Here is a 21,590-nt window from a genome sequence, read left to right as displayed (position 1 = left end):
AATCGATGACATTAGTGAACCATGGTTAATTAACTTCAATGCTTGCTCTAGTAGTATATAGCTCCTCTATTTTCTTCAATATCTCTCATCTTCCTTTCACATCCGCTCATTAATTAATTTTCTCATCTTTCTCCTCTTCACAAGTTAGTCTCTTTTTTATTCTCTTTGTTGAATTAATTTAATTAATTAGATTTGTTAGGAACTACTAATTAGGTGTAGTTAGTTTGCTAGCATGAAAAGCGATTCCTAGCTAGATCGATGTGTGCAAAACAAAGTGTAGTGTACGTACGTACGTGTGCATAATGAAGTGCAAATTAAATTTTCATTACATTCTCTATTCTGGTTTGTGGAGAGAGAGAGACCCAACACGTCTTCCTTCCTTCCTTCTTATTGAACACCAATTTTAGGTTCGAGTAGCTGTGATACCCTATGTGATCACGTGCTTATTTCCAGTGTTTGTAGTGAAAAAATTTAATGCTTTCTGCGATCGAATTGTGGTTGTATTGTAGGTAACAATAACAAAGGCGATGACACAAATTCTACTGCATGGGACCCTCCAAGTCACAATCTATGAGCTGGATAACCTCAAGGCTGGAAGTGGTGGTAATATTTTAACCAAGGTAAGGTTAATTTGCCTCTTTCTGTCCCTCCTTCATTGGGTTTTTTTTATCAGCTCAACTGCAACCATCATAAGTCATAACTGACTTCAGTTGCCTGTTAAACTTGTTTTTCATTAGTTGCACTAGTTAGATCCTTTTTTCATCTTTTCTTAATTATTGGATTAGTAATTTATTGATATTACAGCATTATTGCTACATTATTTAATTTAGTGATGATCTCATAGTGCTCTGTCTTTTGCGTATATATAATAAAGTTTAAACCACCAACTGTAAACGAGTTTCATTCTTCTAGATTCTCAAATTTGTTATATATATACATATATATATATATATATATATATATATATATATATATATATATATATATGTGGTGTCAGAGCTGTCTCTGCCTCTGCATTTATGTCTAGGGAGAGCCGGAGAGGGTGGTTGGCTTGACTGGTTGTCCCAACATTGAGGCCCCAGCCAATGCTCTGATAACAAATGATACTCTCCTTATCTTCATATTGTTCTCAGAGGTGGTAAAATGATTATTAAAAAAAAAAAATGAGAATCGTGCAATTGAGCACTAATATATTTCTTCTGTTAAAAAGATTAATTATTGAGCACTTGTTTTGAAAGAAAAGAAAATTAAAGAAAAAAGGTGAAAATATTTTCTTGATATTAATTGCAAACAATATATAATTTTAAAAAATGTTATATGGAAGGACTACATGTACTTAAAAGTTAATAGATTATTTACTTAGTTAACTCTTGGTTTCCAGTTTTATCTCCAATAATTAATTAATTAGTATAAAAAAACACTACATACAAATAAATTTATGAATTTAATTTAAATAATATTAAAGGTTCTATAATGGTTATTAAAAATGGGAATAAGTTAGCTATTAAGAGATTATAACACGAATTATATATAATGAGGTCTAACATGCATGACTTATTTATTAAATAGCTAGATCAAACTTAGCTTTTGAAAAAAGTCTATTAAATATGATAGTCCATTCCAGTTGTTTATACAATATTTATAAATATAATTATTAATAGATTTACTTAAGTCGATAAACATATCAACTTATTTATAGGTCTTATCATAAATTAGATTTTTAAATTGACTTACAAGTTAAGTAAATTTTATACATGTGAGGCCTTTAAAAAAGACTTACAACAAGTAAATAGGTCATGCTAAAGGTTATACATGCTTAGATTATTAATTATTATACATAATAAAATTGTTATAACTTTTGTAATAATAAAACTTTAAAGGTCATGACTTTAACATCGCTTTTTAGTTCAGACCATCTAAATGAAATATATTATTTTAACACCACTTTTTATTTAACATATCTAACCATAAAACTTATTTCATGTAATAGATTATAACAAGTTATATTAATCGACTTACTTAAGTCTAGACATATCAACCTAGTTGTACCTCTTATCATATATAGTAGGCTCTTAAATTGATTTACAGGTAAAGTCAAACTTTTATAAAAGGCCTACTACAAATAGGTCATGCTAAAGGTTGTGTTTAAGCCTACTAAAACCTGGTCCCACTTGATATGTTTTTTTTCTTTTCAATTGTCTTCTAATCATACGTTATTATATGTGGTAAAATTATTGAAACTTTTCTAATAATTACATAAAATTTTATATAAAAATCAATTATTTTGCACAATCTAAGTGAAATATATTATTTTAACATCACTTTTTATCTAACATATCTAACCATAAAACTTATTTCATGTAATAGATTATACCAAGTTGTATTTATAAGAGATTATTAAAATAATATTTTAAAAATTTCCATCCAAACACTAAATAGATAGCTAGATTGTTTTACCTTTGCACTTTTATTTTCCAAATACATTATTATTGACTCGTGCCATGCTAATTCCATATACATTATTCTGATATAGTTGGTACATAACATCGAAGAGACTATTGGTATTGGGAAAGGAATTACTAAACTATATGCAACCATTGATCTAGAGAAGGCACGGGTGGGAAGAACCAGAATCATAGAAAAGGAGCACACAAATCCTAAATGGTACGAGTCTTTCCACATTTATTGTGCTCATATGGCATCAAGTATTATATTCACAGTGAAAGATGACAATCCTATTGGTGCAACCTTAATTGGAAGAGCATATGTCCCCGCTGAGGAGATCTTGGATGGCAAAGAAATAGACAGATGGATTGAAATATAGATGAGCATAATAAACCTATACATTCACTTTCCAAGATCCACGTGAAGCTGCAATACTTCCATGTTTCAAAAGACTTGAGCTGGGGCCAAGGCATTGGAAGTCCTAAACTCCCTGGAGTGCCTTACACTTCTCACACAGAGACAAGGGTGTAAGGTTTCTCTGTACCAAGATGCTCATGTCCCAGACAACTTTGTCCCTAAAATACCACTTGCTGGAGGCCACACTTACCAACCTCATAGATGTTGGGAAGATGTTTTTGATGCAATCAATAACGCACAACACTTGATATACATTGCAGGATGGTCTGTTTACACTGAGATTACGTTGGTAAGAGATTCTAGGAGGCCAAAGCGTAGGAGATGCAACACTTGGTGAGCTTCTCAAGAAAAAAGCACGTGATGGTGTCAGGGTTTTGATGCTTGTTTGGGATGATAGAACTTCGGTTCCTTTGTTAAAAGAAGATGGCTTGATGGCAACTCATGATGAAGACACCGAGAACTACTTCTACGACAGTGAAGTGCACTGTGTTTTATGCCCTCGAAATCCTGACGATGGAGGAAGCGTTGTTCAGGACGTAGAAATTTTCTCCATGTTTAGTCATCATCAGAAAATTGTGGTAGTGGACAGTGCTTTGCCGAATGGAAGATCAGATAAAAGAAGAATTGTGAGTTTTGTTGGGGGTATTGATTTTTGTGATGGAAGATATGACACTCAATTTCACTCACTTTTTAGAACCTTGGGCACTGTACATCATGATGATTTTCATCAGCCTAATTTTTCACATACTTCAATAAAGAAAGGTGGTCCAAGGGAACCATGGCATGACATTCACTCTCGGCTTGAAGGGCCTATTGCATGGGATGTTTTGTTCAACTTTGAGCAAAGATGGAAGAAGCAAGGTGGAAAGGACTTACTTATTCCACCTAAAGATCTTGAAAATGTCATTATTCCCCCATCAGTAGTAACTTACCCTGAAGACGATGAGGCATGGAACGTTCAGTTATTTAGATCCATTGATGGTGGAGCTGCTTTTGGGTTCCCAGAGACTCCTGAGGAAGCAGCTAGATCTGGACTCATTAGTGGGAAGGATAATATAATAGACCGTGGCATTCAAGATGCTTATATTAAAGCCATTCGACGTGCCAAAAATTTCATCTATATTGAGAATCAGTACTTTCTTGGAAGTTGTTATGCTTGGAGTGCTGATGGGATTAAGCCTGAAGACATTGGTGCTTTGCATCTGATACCGAGGGAGCTTTCACTTAAGATTGTTAGCAAGATTGAAGCTGGGGAAAGGTTCAGTGTTTATATTGTGGTTCCAATGTGGCCAGAGGGTTACCCAGAAAAAGGAACGGTTCAAGCAATATTGGATTGGCAGAGGAGAACAATGGATATGATGTACAAGGATGTTGTTGGAGCACTAAAAGGCAAGGGTATTGAGGAAGATCCTCTCAACTATTTGACATTCTTCTGCCTCGTTAATAGGGAGCTGAAGAAAGAAGGAGAGTATGTGCCCCCAGAAAGACCAGATCCTCATACAGATTATATGAGAGCACAAGTGTCCCGACGCTTCATGATTTATGTTCATGCCAAGATGATGATAGGTAAGTTTGTTAATTAAGTTTACAACATCTTCCAAGATACTCTTTTTTAATAGTTAAAAAATATCAAAATTTACATAATTTTATGCATCCCACGTTGTATTTAATAAATATTTCTCATGATTGTGTTGTTCACAATTTATTTTAACTAAACATAAATAAAAGTGTTAAAAGAAATATGCTAGAAAATATGTTGCACACTCTCGTTACAAACTACCGAAACCTCACTGATATTTTTCATTTATTTTCTTTGAATCATTTTTATAACTCCTTCACTCTAATTACCCCGTTCGGGAAAAAAAAAAAGGTGGTCTTCAATGATAAAAACAACCTTAAGTCTTTGACTGTCAGAAATTATATTATAGCTTAGGATTATTATGTGCCCACTATTTCAATCAATTTAATTTCACATAGCATTACCTGAGTTTTTAATTTCTTTATCCAACCGATTTCAGCTACATATCAGGTGAGATTGACTGAACTATATATGGACACATGATGGAATCAAACCGTATAACAATTTCTTGTAATAATGGACGATAACCGTTTGAGTAAATTTTTTTAGAAATATTTCTAAGAGAAGAAAATAATTAAATGAGTTTTCATAGTTAAAATAAATTCTTTATTAATTAATTATCAATTAATTTATAGAAATTCTTTTATATAAATGAGAGAAAATCTATAAATTAATTAATGAAAAAATTATTTTAGGAGGAATTTATTTTGTTTTTTTCTTATTATTTTTACTCCTAGAAATATTTCTATAAAAACTTATCCATACAGACCTATATAAAAGGCAGTTCCCAATGATAGGACTTTGTTTTGAATGCAGTTGATGATGAATACATAATCATTGGATCTGCCAACATAAACCAGAGATCAATGGATGGTGCGAGAGACTCTGAGGTGGCGATGGGTGCTTATCAACCCTATCATTTGGCTACCAAGCAGCCAGCAAGGGGACAAATCCACGGTTTCCGCATGTCATTGTGGTATGAGCACCTTGGCTTGCTTCATGACTCCTTCCTCCATCCTGAGAGTGAAGAATGTATTGAGAAGGTTAACCAGATTGCAGACAAGTATTGGGATCTCTATACTACTGAGCCACTTGAGCAAGACCTTCCTGGCCATCTGCTTCGCTACCCTGTTGCGATTTCCAGCCAAGGAAATGTGACACAACTGCAAGCATTTGAATTCTTCCCTGACACAAAAGCTCCTATTCTTGGGGCTAAATCTGACTACATTCCACCTATCCTTACTACTTAATAGTTTCATCTTGTATACTTTGTTCACAAAATATAGCAAGAGCTTGTGGGGTTAAGTTCCCATTCGTTTGCATAGAAAGAGGGTGAAAAAAAAAAAGAAAATAAGAGGAATGAACAGTAAAATAACGTGAGATCTACACTTTTTTATTCTACAATAATTGCAGTGGTCTTCTGAAGATGCTTTTCATTTTAGCATTTTTGCTTGCATGACTTGACACACTTTGTTAACAATGTTTCTATTGTACATGTCTTCAGTTGTTCGCCGGCAATACGATGTCATTCTACCTCCCAGTTTTGAGTTCCTCAACTGCGTGAAAAAGTGCTTCTACCTCGACCTACAGAGAATGCTCTCCTGGTTCAACGCTGTACAAACTCAGAGCTATATCACTTGGTTTTCTGACTCTCATGAAGCACTGCTAATGCTGTTGTCAAGAGGAGTATTGAATAGGTAATTAAAAGAGAATTATAATTTAAATAACGAGTAAAATAAAGAGACGATTCAATAATTAAAAACTCAACCTTAAAATATAATTTCAATTATTTATAATAAATAAAAACTATAATTTATATATTAAAAATATTTATTTATTATGAAAATTAATTATAATATAATTTGAATATTAAGTATTTAATTTCACCAGAAGTGATCCGGATATGTATAGTTTTCAGCTTATCCCTTAATAAGTTTAAATAATTTTTCTTTCAATGCAAAAACTAGAACTTAAAAAAAAGTCACATTAAAATATAAAAAGTGAATAGATAAAAAGAGATGTAGGAGAACCATGCATGATGATAATGGTTGCTAAATGCCACTATATATCACCTTTGACCAATATAAATAATAGTAATTATTTGGCCACACGTACGTACAGAGAAGCCAACAGAAGTGCATGCCGATTTCATCGCCAATCTCGATCATAACAGCCCTTTCTGCATCACTTACATGGATTCTTTTCCGCTTATGCTTCGTGATATTCTTTCCCTACGATCAATTATTCCTTTATCAAAAAATAAGGGGAAATTGATTCAACCTCAAGTGGTGCCAGATAGTTTCCACCGTGACCATAATTCTCATTCTCGCTCTCATACTATGTTCATGTAGTCTCTTAGTGGAAAGTCAGGTTAGATATATAAAACAGCACTAGTTGTCTGATATTATATTTGTGATTATATATATGGTGCTCTCATCTACCACACATTTTTGTTGATCACACCCTGATGAATTATATGAAAATTAATGATCGAATTACGCATTAGATAATCAATGAGTTGCAGATACACTTACTTTTCTGACACCATATATATACCATATCCCATTGGCGATCGATGGCATTGTGAACCATGGTTAATTAACTTCAATGTTGCTCTAGTACCCTCTTTCATATTCGCCCATTATTTAATTCTCAGCTTTCTGCTATTCTCTTTCTTCTTGTTAAATTAATTCGGAGTAGCGTTAAAAGAGGTTCCAACACGTCTTCGATATCCCTCTTATTGAACACCAATTTTTGGCTCAACTAGCTGTGCTACCCCAGTGTCACGTGCTTATTTAATTTTCAGTAGTGATATATATATTTAATGCTTTCTGCGATCGAATTGTGGTTGTATTGTAGGTAACAAAGGTGATGGCACAAATTCTACTGCATGGGACCCTTCAAGCCAAAATCTATGAGGTGGATAACCTCAAGGTTGGAAGTGTTGGTAATGTTTTAACCAAGGTAAGGTTAATTTGCCTCTCTCTGTCCCTCCTTCATTGGTTTTTATCAGTTCAACTGCAAACATCCTAATTGACTTCAGTTCTGCATAAAAAAAACTGACTTCAGTTAGCTTTTAAACTTGTTTTTTTTACTAGTTTCATTACTAGTTAGATCCTTCTTTTTTTAAAAAAAGTGTAATGAAAACTCTTGAACCTAGAAAATTGGACGGTAGTAATGGTCGAGGTGATTGGAAGGTTAAGGGGGATTCTTTAATTACATGAAAAAAAATGACTATTATGTTTAGGGAGAGCTGGAGAGGTGGTTGACTCGACTGGTTTTCCCAACATTGAGGTCCCCGCCAATGCTTCTTACAAATGATATATTCTTTATACTCCTGATCTTCATAGTGTTGTCAAAGGTGGTAAACTGATTATTAGAAAAGAAAAATAATGAGCAATATATTGAAGCTAGAATGGAGATTATTTAGATAACAGTAACAAGCAACAAGTTTACATGTATTTATGTTATACAAACAAATAAATCAAACTCAAGAAGAAAAGTTAAAGAACGCAAAATGAATTATGAACAAAGTACTTATATGATAATATAGTAAAGATTTAAGTTATTGAATTATTGTTTTCTTCATTTTTAATTAAGTATTGTTTTAAAGTATTGCACAAAAGTTAAGGAAATTAAAATTATAGGATAAAAAACATAACCGTTAATTAAAATTCGTTGAAATAAGCAATTTAGTACTTGTGTTCTTTAATGAAGAACAGAAGTTTGATTCTCAACTTGATAATAGGGTCGTGTTATTTTATCTCTAAATGTGTTGATCTAGTAGGAGGAAAATTAATTAGATGTTAAATGGAAGCACTGTATACCTCTGGGTTAAAATAGAAGAAAAAGACACACCATTAAACTAACTAAATTACCATTTTATTGGAAGCAAGTTACTAATATTTCTTATCTTTAAAAAAAATTGAGAACTTGTTTAGAAAGAAAAGGAAAATATTTTGAAGAAAAGGTGAAAATATTTTCTTGATATTAATTGCAAGCAATATATAATTAATTAAAAAATGCTATATGGAAGGAGTACATATAAATGATTAAAAGTTAATAGATTATTTACTTAAATAAAAAACACTACAAATAAGTTTTTTTTTTCAGAACACTACAAATAAGTTTATGAATTTAATTAAAATACTAAAGGTTTACGCTGTCATTAAGAGTGGAAATAAATCAGGCGATAGCGCAGCTCATAGCTTCGCTTACATAAAGTCACGTCTTGAAAAAAGTTTATAAAAAAGTCTATATATATAATTACTTATAGATTATTTACTTAACTTTTGCAACCTTTATTATTTTGCAAATGCATTATTATTTATTCTTCTAATGCTAATTCAGACTACATTATTCTGATATATAGTCGGTACATAACATCGAGGAGACTAATGGTATTGGGAAAGGAATCACTAAGCTTTATGCAACCGTTGATTTAGAAAAGGCACGCGTGGGAAGGACTAGAATTATAGAAAAGGAGCACACAAATCCTAAAGGGAACGAGTCCTTCCACATTTATTGTGCTCATATGGCATCAAATATCATATTCACAGTGAAAGATGACAATCCTATTGGTGCAACCTTAATTGGAAGTGCATATGTCCCCGTTGAGGAGATCTTGGATGGCAAAGAAATAGGTAGATGGGTTGAAATATTGGATGAGCATAATAAACCAATACATTCACTATCCAAGATCCACGTGAAGCTGCAATAATACTTCCATGTTCCAAAAGACCTGAGCTGGGGCCAATGCATTGGAAGTCCTAAATTCCCTGGAGTGTCTTACACTTACTTCTCACAAAGATGCTCATGTCCCAGACAACTTTGTACCTAAAATACCACTTGCTGGAGGCCACACTTACCAACCTCATAGATGTTGGGAAGATGTTTTTTATGCAATCAATAACGCACGACACTTGATATACATTCTAGGGTGGTTTGTTTACTCTGAGATTACGTTGGTAAGAAATTCTACAAGGCCAAAGCCTGGAGGAGATAATGTAACACTTGGTGAGCTTCTCAAGAAAAAAGCAAGAGAAGGTGTAAGGGTTTTAATGCTTCTCTGGGATGATAGTGTAAATGCCATTCGACGAGCGAAAGATTTCATCTATATTGAGAATCAATATTTCCTCGGAAGCAGTTATGATTGGAGTGCTGATGGCATTAAGCCTGAAGCCATCGGTGCTTTGCTTATAATCCCGAAGGAGCTTTGACTTAATATTGTTAGTAAGATTGAAACTGGGGAAAGGTTCAGTGTGTATGTTGTGGTTCCAATGTGGCCAGAGGGTGTCCCAGAAAGTGCATCAGTTCAAGCAATATTGGATTGGCAGAAGTGAACAATGGATATGATGTACAAGGATGTTGTTGAGGCGCTCCGGGTCAAGGGAATAGTGGAAAATCCTCGGAACTATTTGCATTCTTCTGCCTTGGTAATCGATCGGGAGGTGAAGAAACAAGGAGAGTACGAACCTACAGAAAGACCTGATCCTGATACAGATTATATCCGAGCCCAAGAGGCCCGGCGCTTCATGATTTATGTTCATGCCAAGATGATGATAGGTAATTCACAAAATTAAGCTTGCAAATTTTGTAAAAGCATTCTTACTCGCTTACCATCTAGATTTTGAAACCTTTTAAACTCACAATTATAATTGCCCTTTTAGAAAAGGTGACCTGATCATTGAGAAAATCTCAAAAACATTGCCTTAATTGTGAAGATAAAGTAATGGAACTTTTTTGCAGTTGATGATGACACATAATCGTTGGATCTGCCAACATAAACCAGAGATCAATGGATGGTGCCAGAGATTCTGAGGTAGCCATGGGTGCTTATCAACCATGTCACCTTGGCTTGCTTCATGACTCCTTCCACCACCCTGAAAGTGAAGAATGTATTAAGAAGGTGAACCAAATTGCTGACAAGTATTGGGATCTCTATTCAAGTGAGTCACTTGAGCATGACCTTCCTGGCCACCTGATCCGATATCCTATTGGGGTTTCCAGCGAAGGAGTTGTCACTGAGCTTCCGTTGAGTACGAGTCACTGCATGACCTTCTTTGTGTATTTTCATTGTGCACTTGGTTGACAAGATAGTAGTTTTGGTGTGTTACAATGAGCAATTAACAATGGCAATGGTCCTGAGAAGATGGCCTACCACTACCAGGTTTCTTAATTAATTCTGTATAGTGAGGTTGACTGACAGACTGACACAACAACGTTGTCATTGTTCAGTCGATTTTGTCTCGTATATATTCCATTTCATTTTCAACATCGTTCTGTTGGATATAGTTACTCTCCACGTGCTGCTATGGCAAGATGGTCCTCAGTGTCCCAAACCGTAACAAAATAACAAATGGTACGTAGAATTTTCATTAGCAGAGAGTTTCTACTGTAACTACAGTAATTTTAGAGGTTTTGATACTATCCATTTTTTAACCAATCAAATTGTATGTCATTTTTCTTTTCATTAATTAAAAAAATGGTTTTTTTTTTCAAATTAGTCCATGATTAATTAAAATATTATCTACTTTTTTTATAAAATTACAACCATGTTTAATTAGAGAATCTGATTAAACATAAATTTAGAAGTCTAAACCCTAATCTCTTTCAATGATAAACCACACTGAATCTGAATCCTAATCTCCTTCACCTACTTCACCGGTAAAAAAAATTCAAACGATTTCTAAAGTTATATTCAACATGGGCTTAGGGTGCCTAATGAGAAGTGGATACAAGTATAGACAATGAAACAAACTTCAAAATGGGTCTGACTAATAAATTTTAGAAATTTATTACTCAAAAAGAGTGAAACAACAAAAATGCTACGAGTATCTCCTGGTAAGAATTTGAAAATAATACCACCTAATACAAGACTACATCCCGCCCGCACCCATGATCCAAAGCTACATCATAAGACAGGAACAACCATAAACCCAATAACTATAAAATGTATGCCGAATATAACTAGCTTTTATAGTAATTCATTGAATATGCTGGTGGAAATTTGTTTGCAATGATACTTACAGAAAAGTGGAAGAGGCAGAGTTGTTAAAAACAGTTCGTTTGAGAATTAGTTTTACTGGTGGTGAAGGACGAGGAGGAGATTAGGGTTCAAACTTTTAAATTTACATTTAATCAAATTTCATGATTTAACATAGTTGTAATTTTAAATTAAAAAATAATTAATCAAGGACTAATTTTAAAAAAAAAAAACCCAGCAAAACAAATAATTAAAAAAGAACAAAAAATAACATACAATTTGATTGATTAAAAAACTAACAGTATTAAAACCTTCAAAATTATTAGGGGTATCATAGAAACTCTCGTAAAAGTAACCCAAGTGGAAAAATTATTTTGTATCGTGTGACCAAATGAATTTTCCTTGTTTAATCCTGGAAAAATTATGTTTTCACCAATCACAGCCTTCAACCAAGGTGTATAATGAAAGAAGAGAAAGACGGGGAAAGAAAAAATTATAAGACTAATTTTATAATATTGTTAGTTTAAAAAATTACTTTTAAGCGAAAAAACTAAATTATATGACCTTTAAGTATTGATATTTTAAATAATTAACTTATTTATTTTTTAACATTCTTACGTAATTCTTAAAATTCCTAAAATTAACTTATTTATTCATCTCATGTAATTCTTAAAATTCTTAAGTTTTGATATGTTCTTTATTTTATTTTTTTTTCATCCAAACACAAATGAATTAGTATAAAAAAAAGCATAAAAATTGAACCGCATATAATTAAATTTTAGAGATCATTTGATGTTAATTCTAGGAACTAAAATGATAGTTAACAATAATCTTAGGTACCAATTTGATTACTTAGTCTTTATTTATTATTCAAAAATACACTCTAAAAGATAATTTTTAGAAATAATAATTTTAAGTAGAAATACAAAAAATGTAAAAGAAGAGTACGAAAAATAAAGAGATAGATAATTGTTTCTTATTCGAACAACCAACTAATTTAATTAATTAATTAAGCATTATTGGATATACAATACTGCGATCAGCCTGCTCAAATTCCACGTACAAACTGCACAAAATCTTAGCCACAAAATTTGTTATATTTTAGACTTTTTTTATAAAAAAAATATGTAAAAATAAAAACTATTTCTGCAAAGAGTGTAGTATGAAAACTATCTTGCAGAAATAGTTTTTTATTTTTGTCTATTTTCATAAAAAGAAACCTATATTTTTTTTATTAAAATAGAAATTATATAGAAAAAAACATAACAAAGATAATGGGGTGTTTGATTGAAGGGAATGAATTTGAGGTGTAAAACATTCCCTTTTTCATCTTATTTTATTTATTTTTCATATTCTTTGATCTCTTTTCATGCTTACTTTTATAATTTTGATCTCTTTTTGACCAAACATAGGCTAAGTTATCATGTGAATAACGGAAGCAGTTCGCAATTTTTTCAGAACTCTAGAGAATCTTGGTCCGTACACGATGACATTCGGTTGCACTTGCATTGCACGGTTAGAATAATGTGTTGTTGCCTTTACTCGTTAACACGCGTCAGTTTATTCAATGCTCCTATCATAGAGTTAGTCACCGGCTTTTTTTAATCATCTCATGTCATTTTTATTCACAATTTCTTCAAAGAACTGCTTCTGTACACCATTTCTTCATTTTTTTAATTGTCCTTGGCTTCACAATTTGGCATCGACATTGGAAAATACGTACTGATGTATTTTAGAAGATCATTTTATAGTTTGTAAAATTCGATATAGGGTGAAAGAGTTTATAGTTTCATGCACTATGTACATTCTTTTTTTTAAAAAAAAAAATCAAATAGTTTAAGGAATCTGTAATACCTTATTGAATGGCCGGATTGGATAAATTATTCCGGAAACAAATCTTTATTAAAGACAAGACATAAATAACTTTTATTTGGTTGTTGAAGTCACTTTTTACAAACCTTATCATCATATATGAATATTTTTTATTCATACAATCAAGATTGATTCAAGAATAAAATAATCGAAGTTCAAATTTTAAATTCAATAAAAAAAATATTTATTCTTAAGTTATAAAATAAAAAAGCCTCATACGAGTTAAAAAACACATATATTAAAAAAAGTCATATATATAGGTTTTATTTAAGTAATTTTTTAAAATTTATTTTAGATGTTGATACCGTTTTTGACCAACCTTGCATACAATTTAAAAAAAAATAATAAAATTTTAAAAAATTTATGAAATGAATCCTTTAAACTATTTCACATTTTTAATTCTTGTTTTAATTTAAAATTATAAATCATTTCTCAAAATTTATATACTCTCACTTTATTTAATTTTTTGTTCTGGTCTTAAAAATAATTTATAATATTGTGAATAAAAATTTGAGTAAAGTGAGAGTATATAAGTTTTTAATTTTTTAAAATAATTCAACTATAATTTATAATTAAATAATAATATAAAAGTTACTTAAACTCATAAATTAATAATTAAAAGATACAGATTAAAAATATAACATATGTAACTCAATTAAAAGATACATATAATTAGAAACCTAAAATATGTTAAACACTTAAGCCTTATAATATTTATACCTAGAGGGTTTGAGACAAATGATCCTAAGGGGGTGGTGGTTGACCCCACCTGACAAGGCAGGGAGGGTGGATACAAACCGCAACCGCATTGATGGTTTGGTTGCTTCCAACTTCTTCCTAATTCCTATAACCATAAGAAGGGAAAGGCAAAGTCCACACCGAACACAAACAAGTAACACCTCCCCACGCAACACACACGCACTCAACAAAGAGAAATCTAGACACTCACATCACCAACCACCAATTAACTACTGCCATTCTTTTTCCTCTATCCTTACCACAATTTCCTCACTCCTTTTCATTTTATATTTTTCTCATTCCCACCTCCTTCTCTTTAATTTCTTGGTCAAGTTCATTCGTTCGGCTCAGTCAACATAACTATAATAATTATAACTCCTCTCTTTCTTTCTCAACTCTCACAACACAAGAAGATGGCTTCTATCTCACAGGGCCTTCTTCTCACCACTGCCATGCTTCTCTCCACCACCCTGCTTTATGTTGCTTTCTCCAGGCCTTCATTTCAAATTCACCACTCTAACAAACCCACCTTGCGCTCTTGCTTGTATTCAGGTAAATTCCTTTCATTTTTTTCTCTCTAGAAACTAGAAACTGTTTGCTAAAACAATTAATTCTACACTATTCAACGATTAATTTCTTATCCAAAATTCATTAGATTTTGATTATTGTTTTCAAAATAACTATTACAAATGCTCTCTCTCTTCCTTTTTTTTTTTAAAAAAAAAAATCATGTTATTCAACATTTCTCTCAATTTTACATTATGTTGTATGCGTTATATGTACCATTTTTTCATCAACTGTTTAAACAATCTTATTTAGTTGCATATTGAAAACTCAAAACAGCAGTTTTTAAAACGCACCTTCCATTCTGACTGTGGTATGGTTTACTTACATACAGAGGAAAAGAAAAGGGAGAGAAAGAAGAAGAAAAAGAAGAAAGTGAAATTTGCAGATAGTGTGAAGGATGGAAGAGAAAGGAATGAGCAAAGAAGCAACTGCAGAAGACAAAGTGGTGGAATGCCATTGCCAGCAAACAGAATGGCTTTGTATAACGGGATTCTGAGGGACCGAGTGCATAGAATGGAGTGCTCTTACTAATTAAGGATAAAACGTAGAACATAGAACCCTGTTCTGTTCTGTTACGTACGTGCTGTAGTGTACATTTGTGTTAGGACTGAGCTGATCAAGCTCTCTCATTCTCTCTCTCTCTCTCTCTCTGAATTTTCAAATATAATTTTGTGTTGGCTGTTAATACTTCTTACAATGCAAAAAAAAAATGAAAAAGAAAAGATATATGTGGTATTCTTGTGGTTGTAGATACGTACTGGATTTTGTCCAACTCCTTAATATGAAATATTGGGCAAAGTTTTGTTTTCTTCCTAAACAATCCACTTCCACCCACTTTCAACATATTTATTGCAGATTGATAAATTTTGCTTGAGATATATTGATTAATCAGTTAGTTACCAAGACAAGAAAATTAGATATGTCTGTTTTTTCTATCACACCATTCAGCAAACAACATCAATAAAATACACTATAAAAACAATAATTAATTAACTTCAAATTTATATATATATATATATATATATATATAAATCAGATTTAAATGTTATAGAAAAAAAATAGTAATTAATTAAGAGTATTATAGAAAAAAATGAGCAAATACCTTCTCCTATATATAGTGTAATTATGCAAGCAAATCTTACTTTTTTAACCATTACTTTTGTCTTTCTTATAGGAAGTGTTAACATAAGGTTTGAGGGCGCGATTCAGGAAAACAAAAGGTTTGAGAGGTATCTTAGGGTATGTTGTTATTTGCTTAAAAGTTATTAATGTACCAAATAATACAAATAGAGTATTATAAAGAGGAACAAATGAAATAAATAAAAAAATCTTATATATATATATAGTAATATGAAAAAGAGGAATCAGTCACATACGTAAAGTTGCGCCTTATATTTGGATTGAAAATACAGATACGCTTTTAAATACATGCGCGGGCGTGATGCAGCGAATTAATATTTTGGCCACCTTCTAGGACCTACTAAAAATCTACAATTGAATATTAGTACAAGTTTTAATTGACATTTTTAAATTTGGCTTTTGGGAGAATGTAGAGATCATGCTCATAGTCAAACAAGTGATAAAATCTAAACGTTCCACATAACAACACCATTTAATAGTGCTCGTGATTTTTGTTCAGTAACTTCTGTAATTATAACATTGGGCTCTCTGATACAATTTCAAAATATCCTCATAAGTTCTTATTCTTTTAGTCAATTTCTCTGTCCCAATTTAGTCACAGTTAACAATTGCTTGTAATTTCAAAACAGTTAATATATGACTTTAAAACTAAAATGTGCTGTCAAAAAAAACTAAAAGGCATGAAAATGATTTTGACCTTGGGCCTTCGATTAGAGGGATGCTAATTTAGACTTTTATCCATGAATTTATGGCTTTCTTATATAGACTTTGATTTTGTCAAACATCAGAACTAGGAATTTAACGTTTGCTATAGTCTATAGACTTTGATTTTGTCAAACTCCTCAACTTACTCGAGTTCCCCCACAAAATTCAAATAAATGCGTTGAAGATAACAGTGGAAGGATAATATTATGAATGAATAATGAGTGGCAAAATTATAATAAATAATTCAAGTCCTCGCTCTCCTCCACCTAGCATAATGAGAAGTACTACAAAAGAGAAAAATAACGAAAGAGAATATATGATTAATGCTAGTAATAATGGTATTTGTATATGATTCCTGAACAGATAGAAAAACCTAGGAAGACATACATTTCCGTGAATAACAAAGGTGAAAGGATAACTGCAAGTTCCATCATGCCATGCAGCAAGCTTGCTTGCCAAAAGCATTCGAAATCCTTACAACTGCGGGTTATTAAGAAACTCGTACCAGACAAAAGTCACCAGCCAAAATGAACGAGCAGCTCACCAAGGAGTATTACTCTTCTTTCCCTTGTCAATCTCTGACCTTCTTACTAACTCTCATTTTCATACTACAATCTAAAGCAAAAACCACATTTATGCCTCAAAAATTCATTGTTTGTTCTTCTCATCCTCGTACCCAGATGCCCTTCCCCTCCGTCCAATGAGATATGGTTCTGGGGAGGTGTTCTCACTGGACATGTTCAGACCCTGATAAGATCGATTTGCCAAAAATTCCGCTCCTGATCTCGCACTCCCTTTCATTAGAACGTTAGAGTTATTCCGCAACTGCAGTGCCTTTTCTGTTGCATTTACTAAAGCTAGAGTTTCTCTTTCTTCTTCAACATTTTCTGATGAAATACAAGCTTAGTGATAAAAAAAATTAATTATATATGATCTTATTTGATAACATAGAATAAACAATCAAATTACTACCAGCATTATTATATGCACATGAAAAACCACCAACAAAACCTGTAAACAACTTTCCCCCCTTCTCTTCTGGTGGAAAACATCAACCACTTTTACCAGTTTTAAAATCTAAAAAAGAAAATTAGAGGTAAAATGGGTTTGTACAATCATGCGGCGGTAGCTCGTGTGACAATTTAAGGGCTATAGCAGCTGAAATTTTTTTATTCCATGAAAGAGCTACAATCTCATGCCAGTTTAGATGTTCTAATATGGTGGAATTACAATTGAACAGAATCTCTTCAAGGGAACTTTCCTTTTATGCAGATTGTCCAATGTCATTGACAATAACATCTTCACTAATTATTCTATTATCTCAGAATTACGAATATAATTATTTTTTTTAAAATCCCTAATTAAAGTAATCATTCAGTTGCAAGCATAGAAGCAAGGAATAGAAAGTAGAAACTACCTTGATTTTCAAAATCTTCAACGTATCCACCCTTCAAGAATGAAAATCGTGCTTCTTCTTCTTCCTGGTTTCCAACTTCCATTTGAGGCAAATTAATTAGATCTCGAAATTCCATGACATAGGCTCCTGTCCATTGGCTTCCCCTGGAAACAAGATTAATATGGTCACATCAGAAATCAAGTAAATCATAAATTTATAATTGTAAAGCTTGGAGAGAAATTAAGCTACATATTCCAGTATTCTCTCTCTCTCTCTCTCTCTCTCTCTCTCTCTCTCTCTCTCTCTCTATATATATATATATATATATATATATATATATATATATATATAAATCAAAATATTTTATTCAGGGATATATTGGTGTCATAAAATTTATAAATCCTATATATCTTCATAGAAAAAAAGCATGTCCAAGACACAACATTGATTGTTCAATAAAACGAATAAAACACAACAAATTTTCTACCAACATCTAAGAATATCAAAGACAAAGCATTTGGCAGGCTACAAGTGACTTGGTAAATGGGTGTGTTTATTTGGGAATTTACAGCTTACATATTCTTAATCATCATAGTTGAGAACAGATACAGTGACCAGATCAAAGGTTTCTAGGAAACAGATATAGTTATATGAAACTTAATAAGAAAAGAAATTACAACTTGGTAGTTCATGCAAAGCAAATGAGTCTTTTGTTTCTGGAAGTTAAAAACTTTTAAGCTAACCTGGAAGTTAGCTACCAGTAGATGACCATTTGGTTATTTCCTTTCTAAGGGTAGAGGTTATTATCCATTGACTATAGCCAGGTTTTAAATAAATTAAAAATAGAGGCTACATAAACCTATCAGCAATCTATAAGAAGTAAGAACACTAGCAAAGAAACAAATTTCGACATAAAATTACGTTTAACAATGATAGCGTACCTATTGAAAGCTATCATTGCTTCGAAGGGAGTAATAACTGGAGCTAGATACTCTTTGCTATCCAGCAGAGCAGTTTGGGCACAAGAAACGTATAGAAAAACATCGCACTGATAAAAATCAAACTGTTAGAAAGTTTTCAGACGTAAAGGCAGACTAAAGTATATACTAAGAATGTAATAAACTTCACCTCAGGAAAGTTAGCAAGTTTAGCTGGGTTCGGTCTTCCCATAACCAAAGTATATGCCTTCTTGCCTGCCCCAGTAATGAGCTCCATCATCTGATTGATTATGTGAAGATAACCAGCTGCATCATCAGTATGCAATATGTTTAATTAAATCCCATTTCTCTTGTAAATAAAAAGAAAACAAAAAATTTAAAGCTGTATGAGATAGTTTTCACATTTGTTATTCATTCCTGTGGGCCATTAGCTACCTAAACCATGATTAAGACTATGAACAATCAACATATAACTGAATATTCTGTGATCATAGGCAATAATCAAATGATGCCTTATCTCACAGAATAATGTTCCTCCAGTCAGGCAATCATTCTTCTCATTTCATTCAAGGTTACTAACAACAAGGATTCACTCTTGAGATCTTTCCTCACTAAGCAACAACATTCAAATCAAATGTTTTTAGGCAATGTGTGATATTATAACGCTTCATAAGGAATGTGACGATATAATTCTCTGTATGATCATGTTACTTTAGCAATAATCATGCATGAAAAACCAAAATATTGACGGTAAAACATACCAACACCAAGAGTTCCAACTAAAATCCCAACAATATTAGCATCTTTAGCTCTCTCCACCAGGTAATATCTGCATAGTCATCACCCTAGCTTAGTAAATTTTGAAGACATAAGATGGCTTACACAACAGAGTAGTGTGTTTATATTGTGTTTACATACCTACGTTTAAGAATCCTCCTATGTTGAAACAGGTCTGTCACCATTCGATTTTCATTTGCATCATATCTGACTAAAAACAAGAGAATCACAATAATTAAAATCATGATTCACCAAAAAACCTATTTAATAAAGGACGGAAGACTATCAACCTATTTCACAGGCATTGAATGTGAGCACAACATTAGCAAAAGCTGAATCATCATGTCCAATCCAAAAGACCAAGTAGTCATCCATGCTTTGTCCCTCAGGTAATTTCCATGTCAATCCTCCAATGCTATACATAGTCCCACTTGCTCCATTGCAATCACTGACTGGTTCTTGGAGTACGTTTATCTTTTTAATATCTTTTGATGGAAACATAATTGAAGATGGAACATCAGCAAAGTGAACTTCTGACTTAGGGTCAAATCTGCATGACATTGATGATTCTAGCAGTGCTTCTTTAATCCGTTGCATTGAGTGTGCGTACTCCAGCCCAAAAAGGACCTGCAATTGGAATGGAAGCAGATGGTCCATGAAGCGCACAAATGCCAGAAACTTATATGGTACAAACATACCAATAATCTTCTTATCTATGCTTGCAAAAAAAAAGCTGAAAAAATCAATTCGAGCAAAGTAATGTAAATCATTCCCAAAAACTTCATAAAGATGTGAAAGTCCGGTTTATAGACTGAACAGTTATCATCACTAAAGGACAATTGCAGCTACATTATTCCACATACGTTACAAAATTCAGTTAATTTATATGAATACAAGTCAAGAAACGATTAAAAAAAAGTAGTTATACCATGATAGGCTTACTATTTGTCAGTGCATACTTTGACATACTTTCAACACAATCAGCTATGCAAATGGAAGCCTTCCCAAAAACACAAAAGGCTGGTAGAGTTGTTGTCCTGCACAGAGAAAAGAAGATTCAACAGAAGCATATGAAATAATGAAATAGAATCTCAACTCTTAATTAAACTGAAATTGAAAAGGATATAAAAAATGTTTTAGAAGTACTGACGGACTAAAACAAGTATGACCATAATGTATGACACAATCAGCATTAATGTGTGATGCTCCAACTTCATCAATACAGCAACTGCCATAGGCCGTGTCGGCCATCACAAACAATCCTACCTCTGTGGATTGAAGTGTGTTGCGCAGAGCAGTGACCACTCTAGTTGAATGTTTTAGGAGATTATCTGGAAACTGAAATTGAGACAAGAATATGATTGCAATTGAGCAAAGCATCAATTTGCACAAGTATAAAGAAAGAGAGAGGGTGTTAGTTTACTTGTAAAGCAACTCTGATGAAGTTGTGAGTGTGAATGAAGTTGGCAGAGGCAGCAATATCATAATTTGATTCAAAATCCATCACCAAACAGAGAGAGGGTGTAAAATTGAAGCAGTGAAGGTCAATCGCTCGCTGTGGTGTGCGGAACCTCAATGCTCTCTGTTGGCAGCTCCTCTCTAACGGCGTCCGCTCTCAATAAATAGGGTTTTTCGGTATGTAGTCTTGTGAATTTCTCGTCTTTTTTTTTCCCTCGCCAAAGCTCTTACCCTAGCCGCTAGATCACAGACCGATGCATACAAGACTTTTGTCTATTCAAACTAAATAAGTTATTCTCATATATAATCATTTTGTGTCTTGAATTTCTTAACTTTTATTATTATTCATCTTATCTTAAATTCTTAATCTTAATATTAATTTTAATCCTCTATTATTTTATATGTATAAATTAAAACACTTATACTTATCTTGAATTAAATAGCTTTTAAGGATTACTCTTTACTGATAATATATCTTTAGGGGTTTAAAAAATATTTGTATAACTTTGTTGATAATTGTTTATAATATTATATATAAATATATATATTGTGTAGTATATAATTCTATAAAAT

At 32.5% G+C, this 21,590-nt stretch overlaps 3 protein-coding genes and 1 pseudogene across 5 annotated transcripts; 3 read left to right on the top strand and 1 right to left on the bottom strand.

Annotated features, from left to right (window-relative positions):
• Positions 1 to 160: 160 nt before the first annotated feature.
• Positions 161 to 10,730, top strand: LOC114387742 (annotated as a pseudogene). Its single transcript, XR_003661395.1, has 7 exons — positions 161 to 407; positions 510 to 620; positions 2,534 to 4,428; positions 5,258 to 6,138; positions 7,301 to 7,405; positions 8,814 to 10,006; positions 10,190 to 10,730. The product of XR_003661395.1 is annotated as a phospholipase D alpha 1-like (transcript).
• On the top strand, positions 10,239 to 10,532 carry LOC114388024 (phospholipase D alpha 1-like). The gene has a single exon (XM_028348364.1). The coding sequence runs from the start codon at positions 10,239 to 10,241 to the stop codon at positions 10,530 to 10,532; it is 294 nt and encodes a 97-aa protein (XP_028204165.1).
• Positions 10,731 to 14,195: 3,465 nt separating the features above from the next.
• LOC114387080 lies at positions 14,196 to 15,412 on the top strand. The gene is made up of 2 exons (XM_028347201.1): positions 14,196 to 14,588; positions 14,935 to 15,412. The coding sequence occupies exons 1-2, from the start codon at positions 14,450 to 14,452 to the stop codon at positions 15,132 to 15,134; spliced, it is 339 nt and encodes a 112-aa protein (XP_028203002.1). The 5' UTR covers positions 14,196 to 14,449; the 3' UTR covers positions 15,135 to 15,412.
• A 1,214-nt stretch (positions 15,413 to 16,626) lies between these two features.
• Positions 16,627 to 21,282, bottom strand: LOC114388507 (2-(3-amino-3-carboxypropyl)histidine synthase subunit 2). 2 transcript variants are annotated; one of them, XM_028349022.1, is made up of 10 exons: positions 20,983 to 21,282; positions 20,710 to 20,897; positions 20,488 to 20,596; positions 19,850 to 20,186; positions 19,701 to 19,770; positions 19,544 to 19,611; positions 18,973 to 19,088; positions 18,786 to 18,892; positions 17,866 to 18,008; positions 16,627 to 17,350 (listed from the first exon to the last, which is right to left on the bottom strand). In XM_028349022.1, the coding sequence occupies exons 1-10, from the start codon at positions 21,061 to 21,063 to the stop codon at positions 17,097 to 17,099; spliced, it is 1,473 nt and encodes a 490-aa protein (XP_028204823.1). In that variant the 5' UTR covers positions 21,064 to 21,282; the 3' UTR covers positions 16,627 to 17,096. The 2 variants fall into 2 exon arrangements, with proteins under 2 accessions (XP_028204823.1, XP_028204824.1); XM_028349023.1 differs by having other exon boundaries at positions 16,627 to 17,335.
• Between the last annotated feature and the right edge of the window lie 308 nt (positions 21,283 to 21,590).

Source organism: Glycine soja, chromosome 15, assembly GCF_004193775.1.
Source record: "Glycine soja cultivar W05 chromosome 15, ASM419377v2, whole genome shotgun sequence".
Classification (NCBI taxonomy): domain Eukaryota; kingdom Viridiplantae; phylum Streptophyta; class Magnoliopsida; order Fabales; family Fabaceae; genus Glycine; species Glycine soja.
This window is presented reverse-complemented; position numbering and strand designations above follow the sequence as displayed.

What these genes read in the sequence shown, in the direction of transcription:
- LOC114388024 (XM_028348364.1), top strand. Translation starts at nt 10,239, where the DNA reads ATGGATGGTGCCAGAGATTCTGAGGTAGCCATGGGTGCTTATCAACCA.
- LOC114387080 (XM_028347201.1), top strand. Translation starts at nt 14,450, where the DNA reads ATGGCTTCTATCTCACAGGGCCTTCTTCTCACCACTGCCATGCTTCTC. An exon ending in GCGCTCTTGCTTGTATTCAG is followed by an intron (nt 14,589 to 14,934) that starts GTAAATTCCTTT and finishes ACTTACATACAG; the next exon opens with AGGAAAAGAAAAGGGAGAGA.
- LOC114388507 (XM_028349022.1), bottom strand. Translation starts at nt 21,063, where the DNA reads ATGGATTTTGAATCAAATTATGATATTGCTGCCTCTGCCAACTTCATT. An exon ending in AGGAGGATTCTTAAACGTAG is followed by an intron (nt 19,612 to 19,700) that starts GTATGTAAACAC and finishes ATGACTATGCAG; the next exon opens with ATATTACCTGGTGGAGAGAG. An exon ending in AACTTGCTAACTTTCCTGAG is followed by an intron (nt 18,893 to 18,972) that starts GTGAAGTTTATT and finishes GATTTTTATCAG; the next exon opens with TGCGATGTTTTTCTATACGT.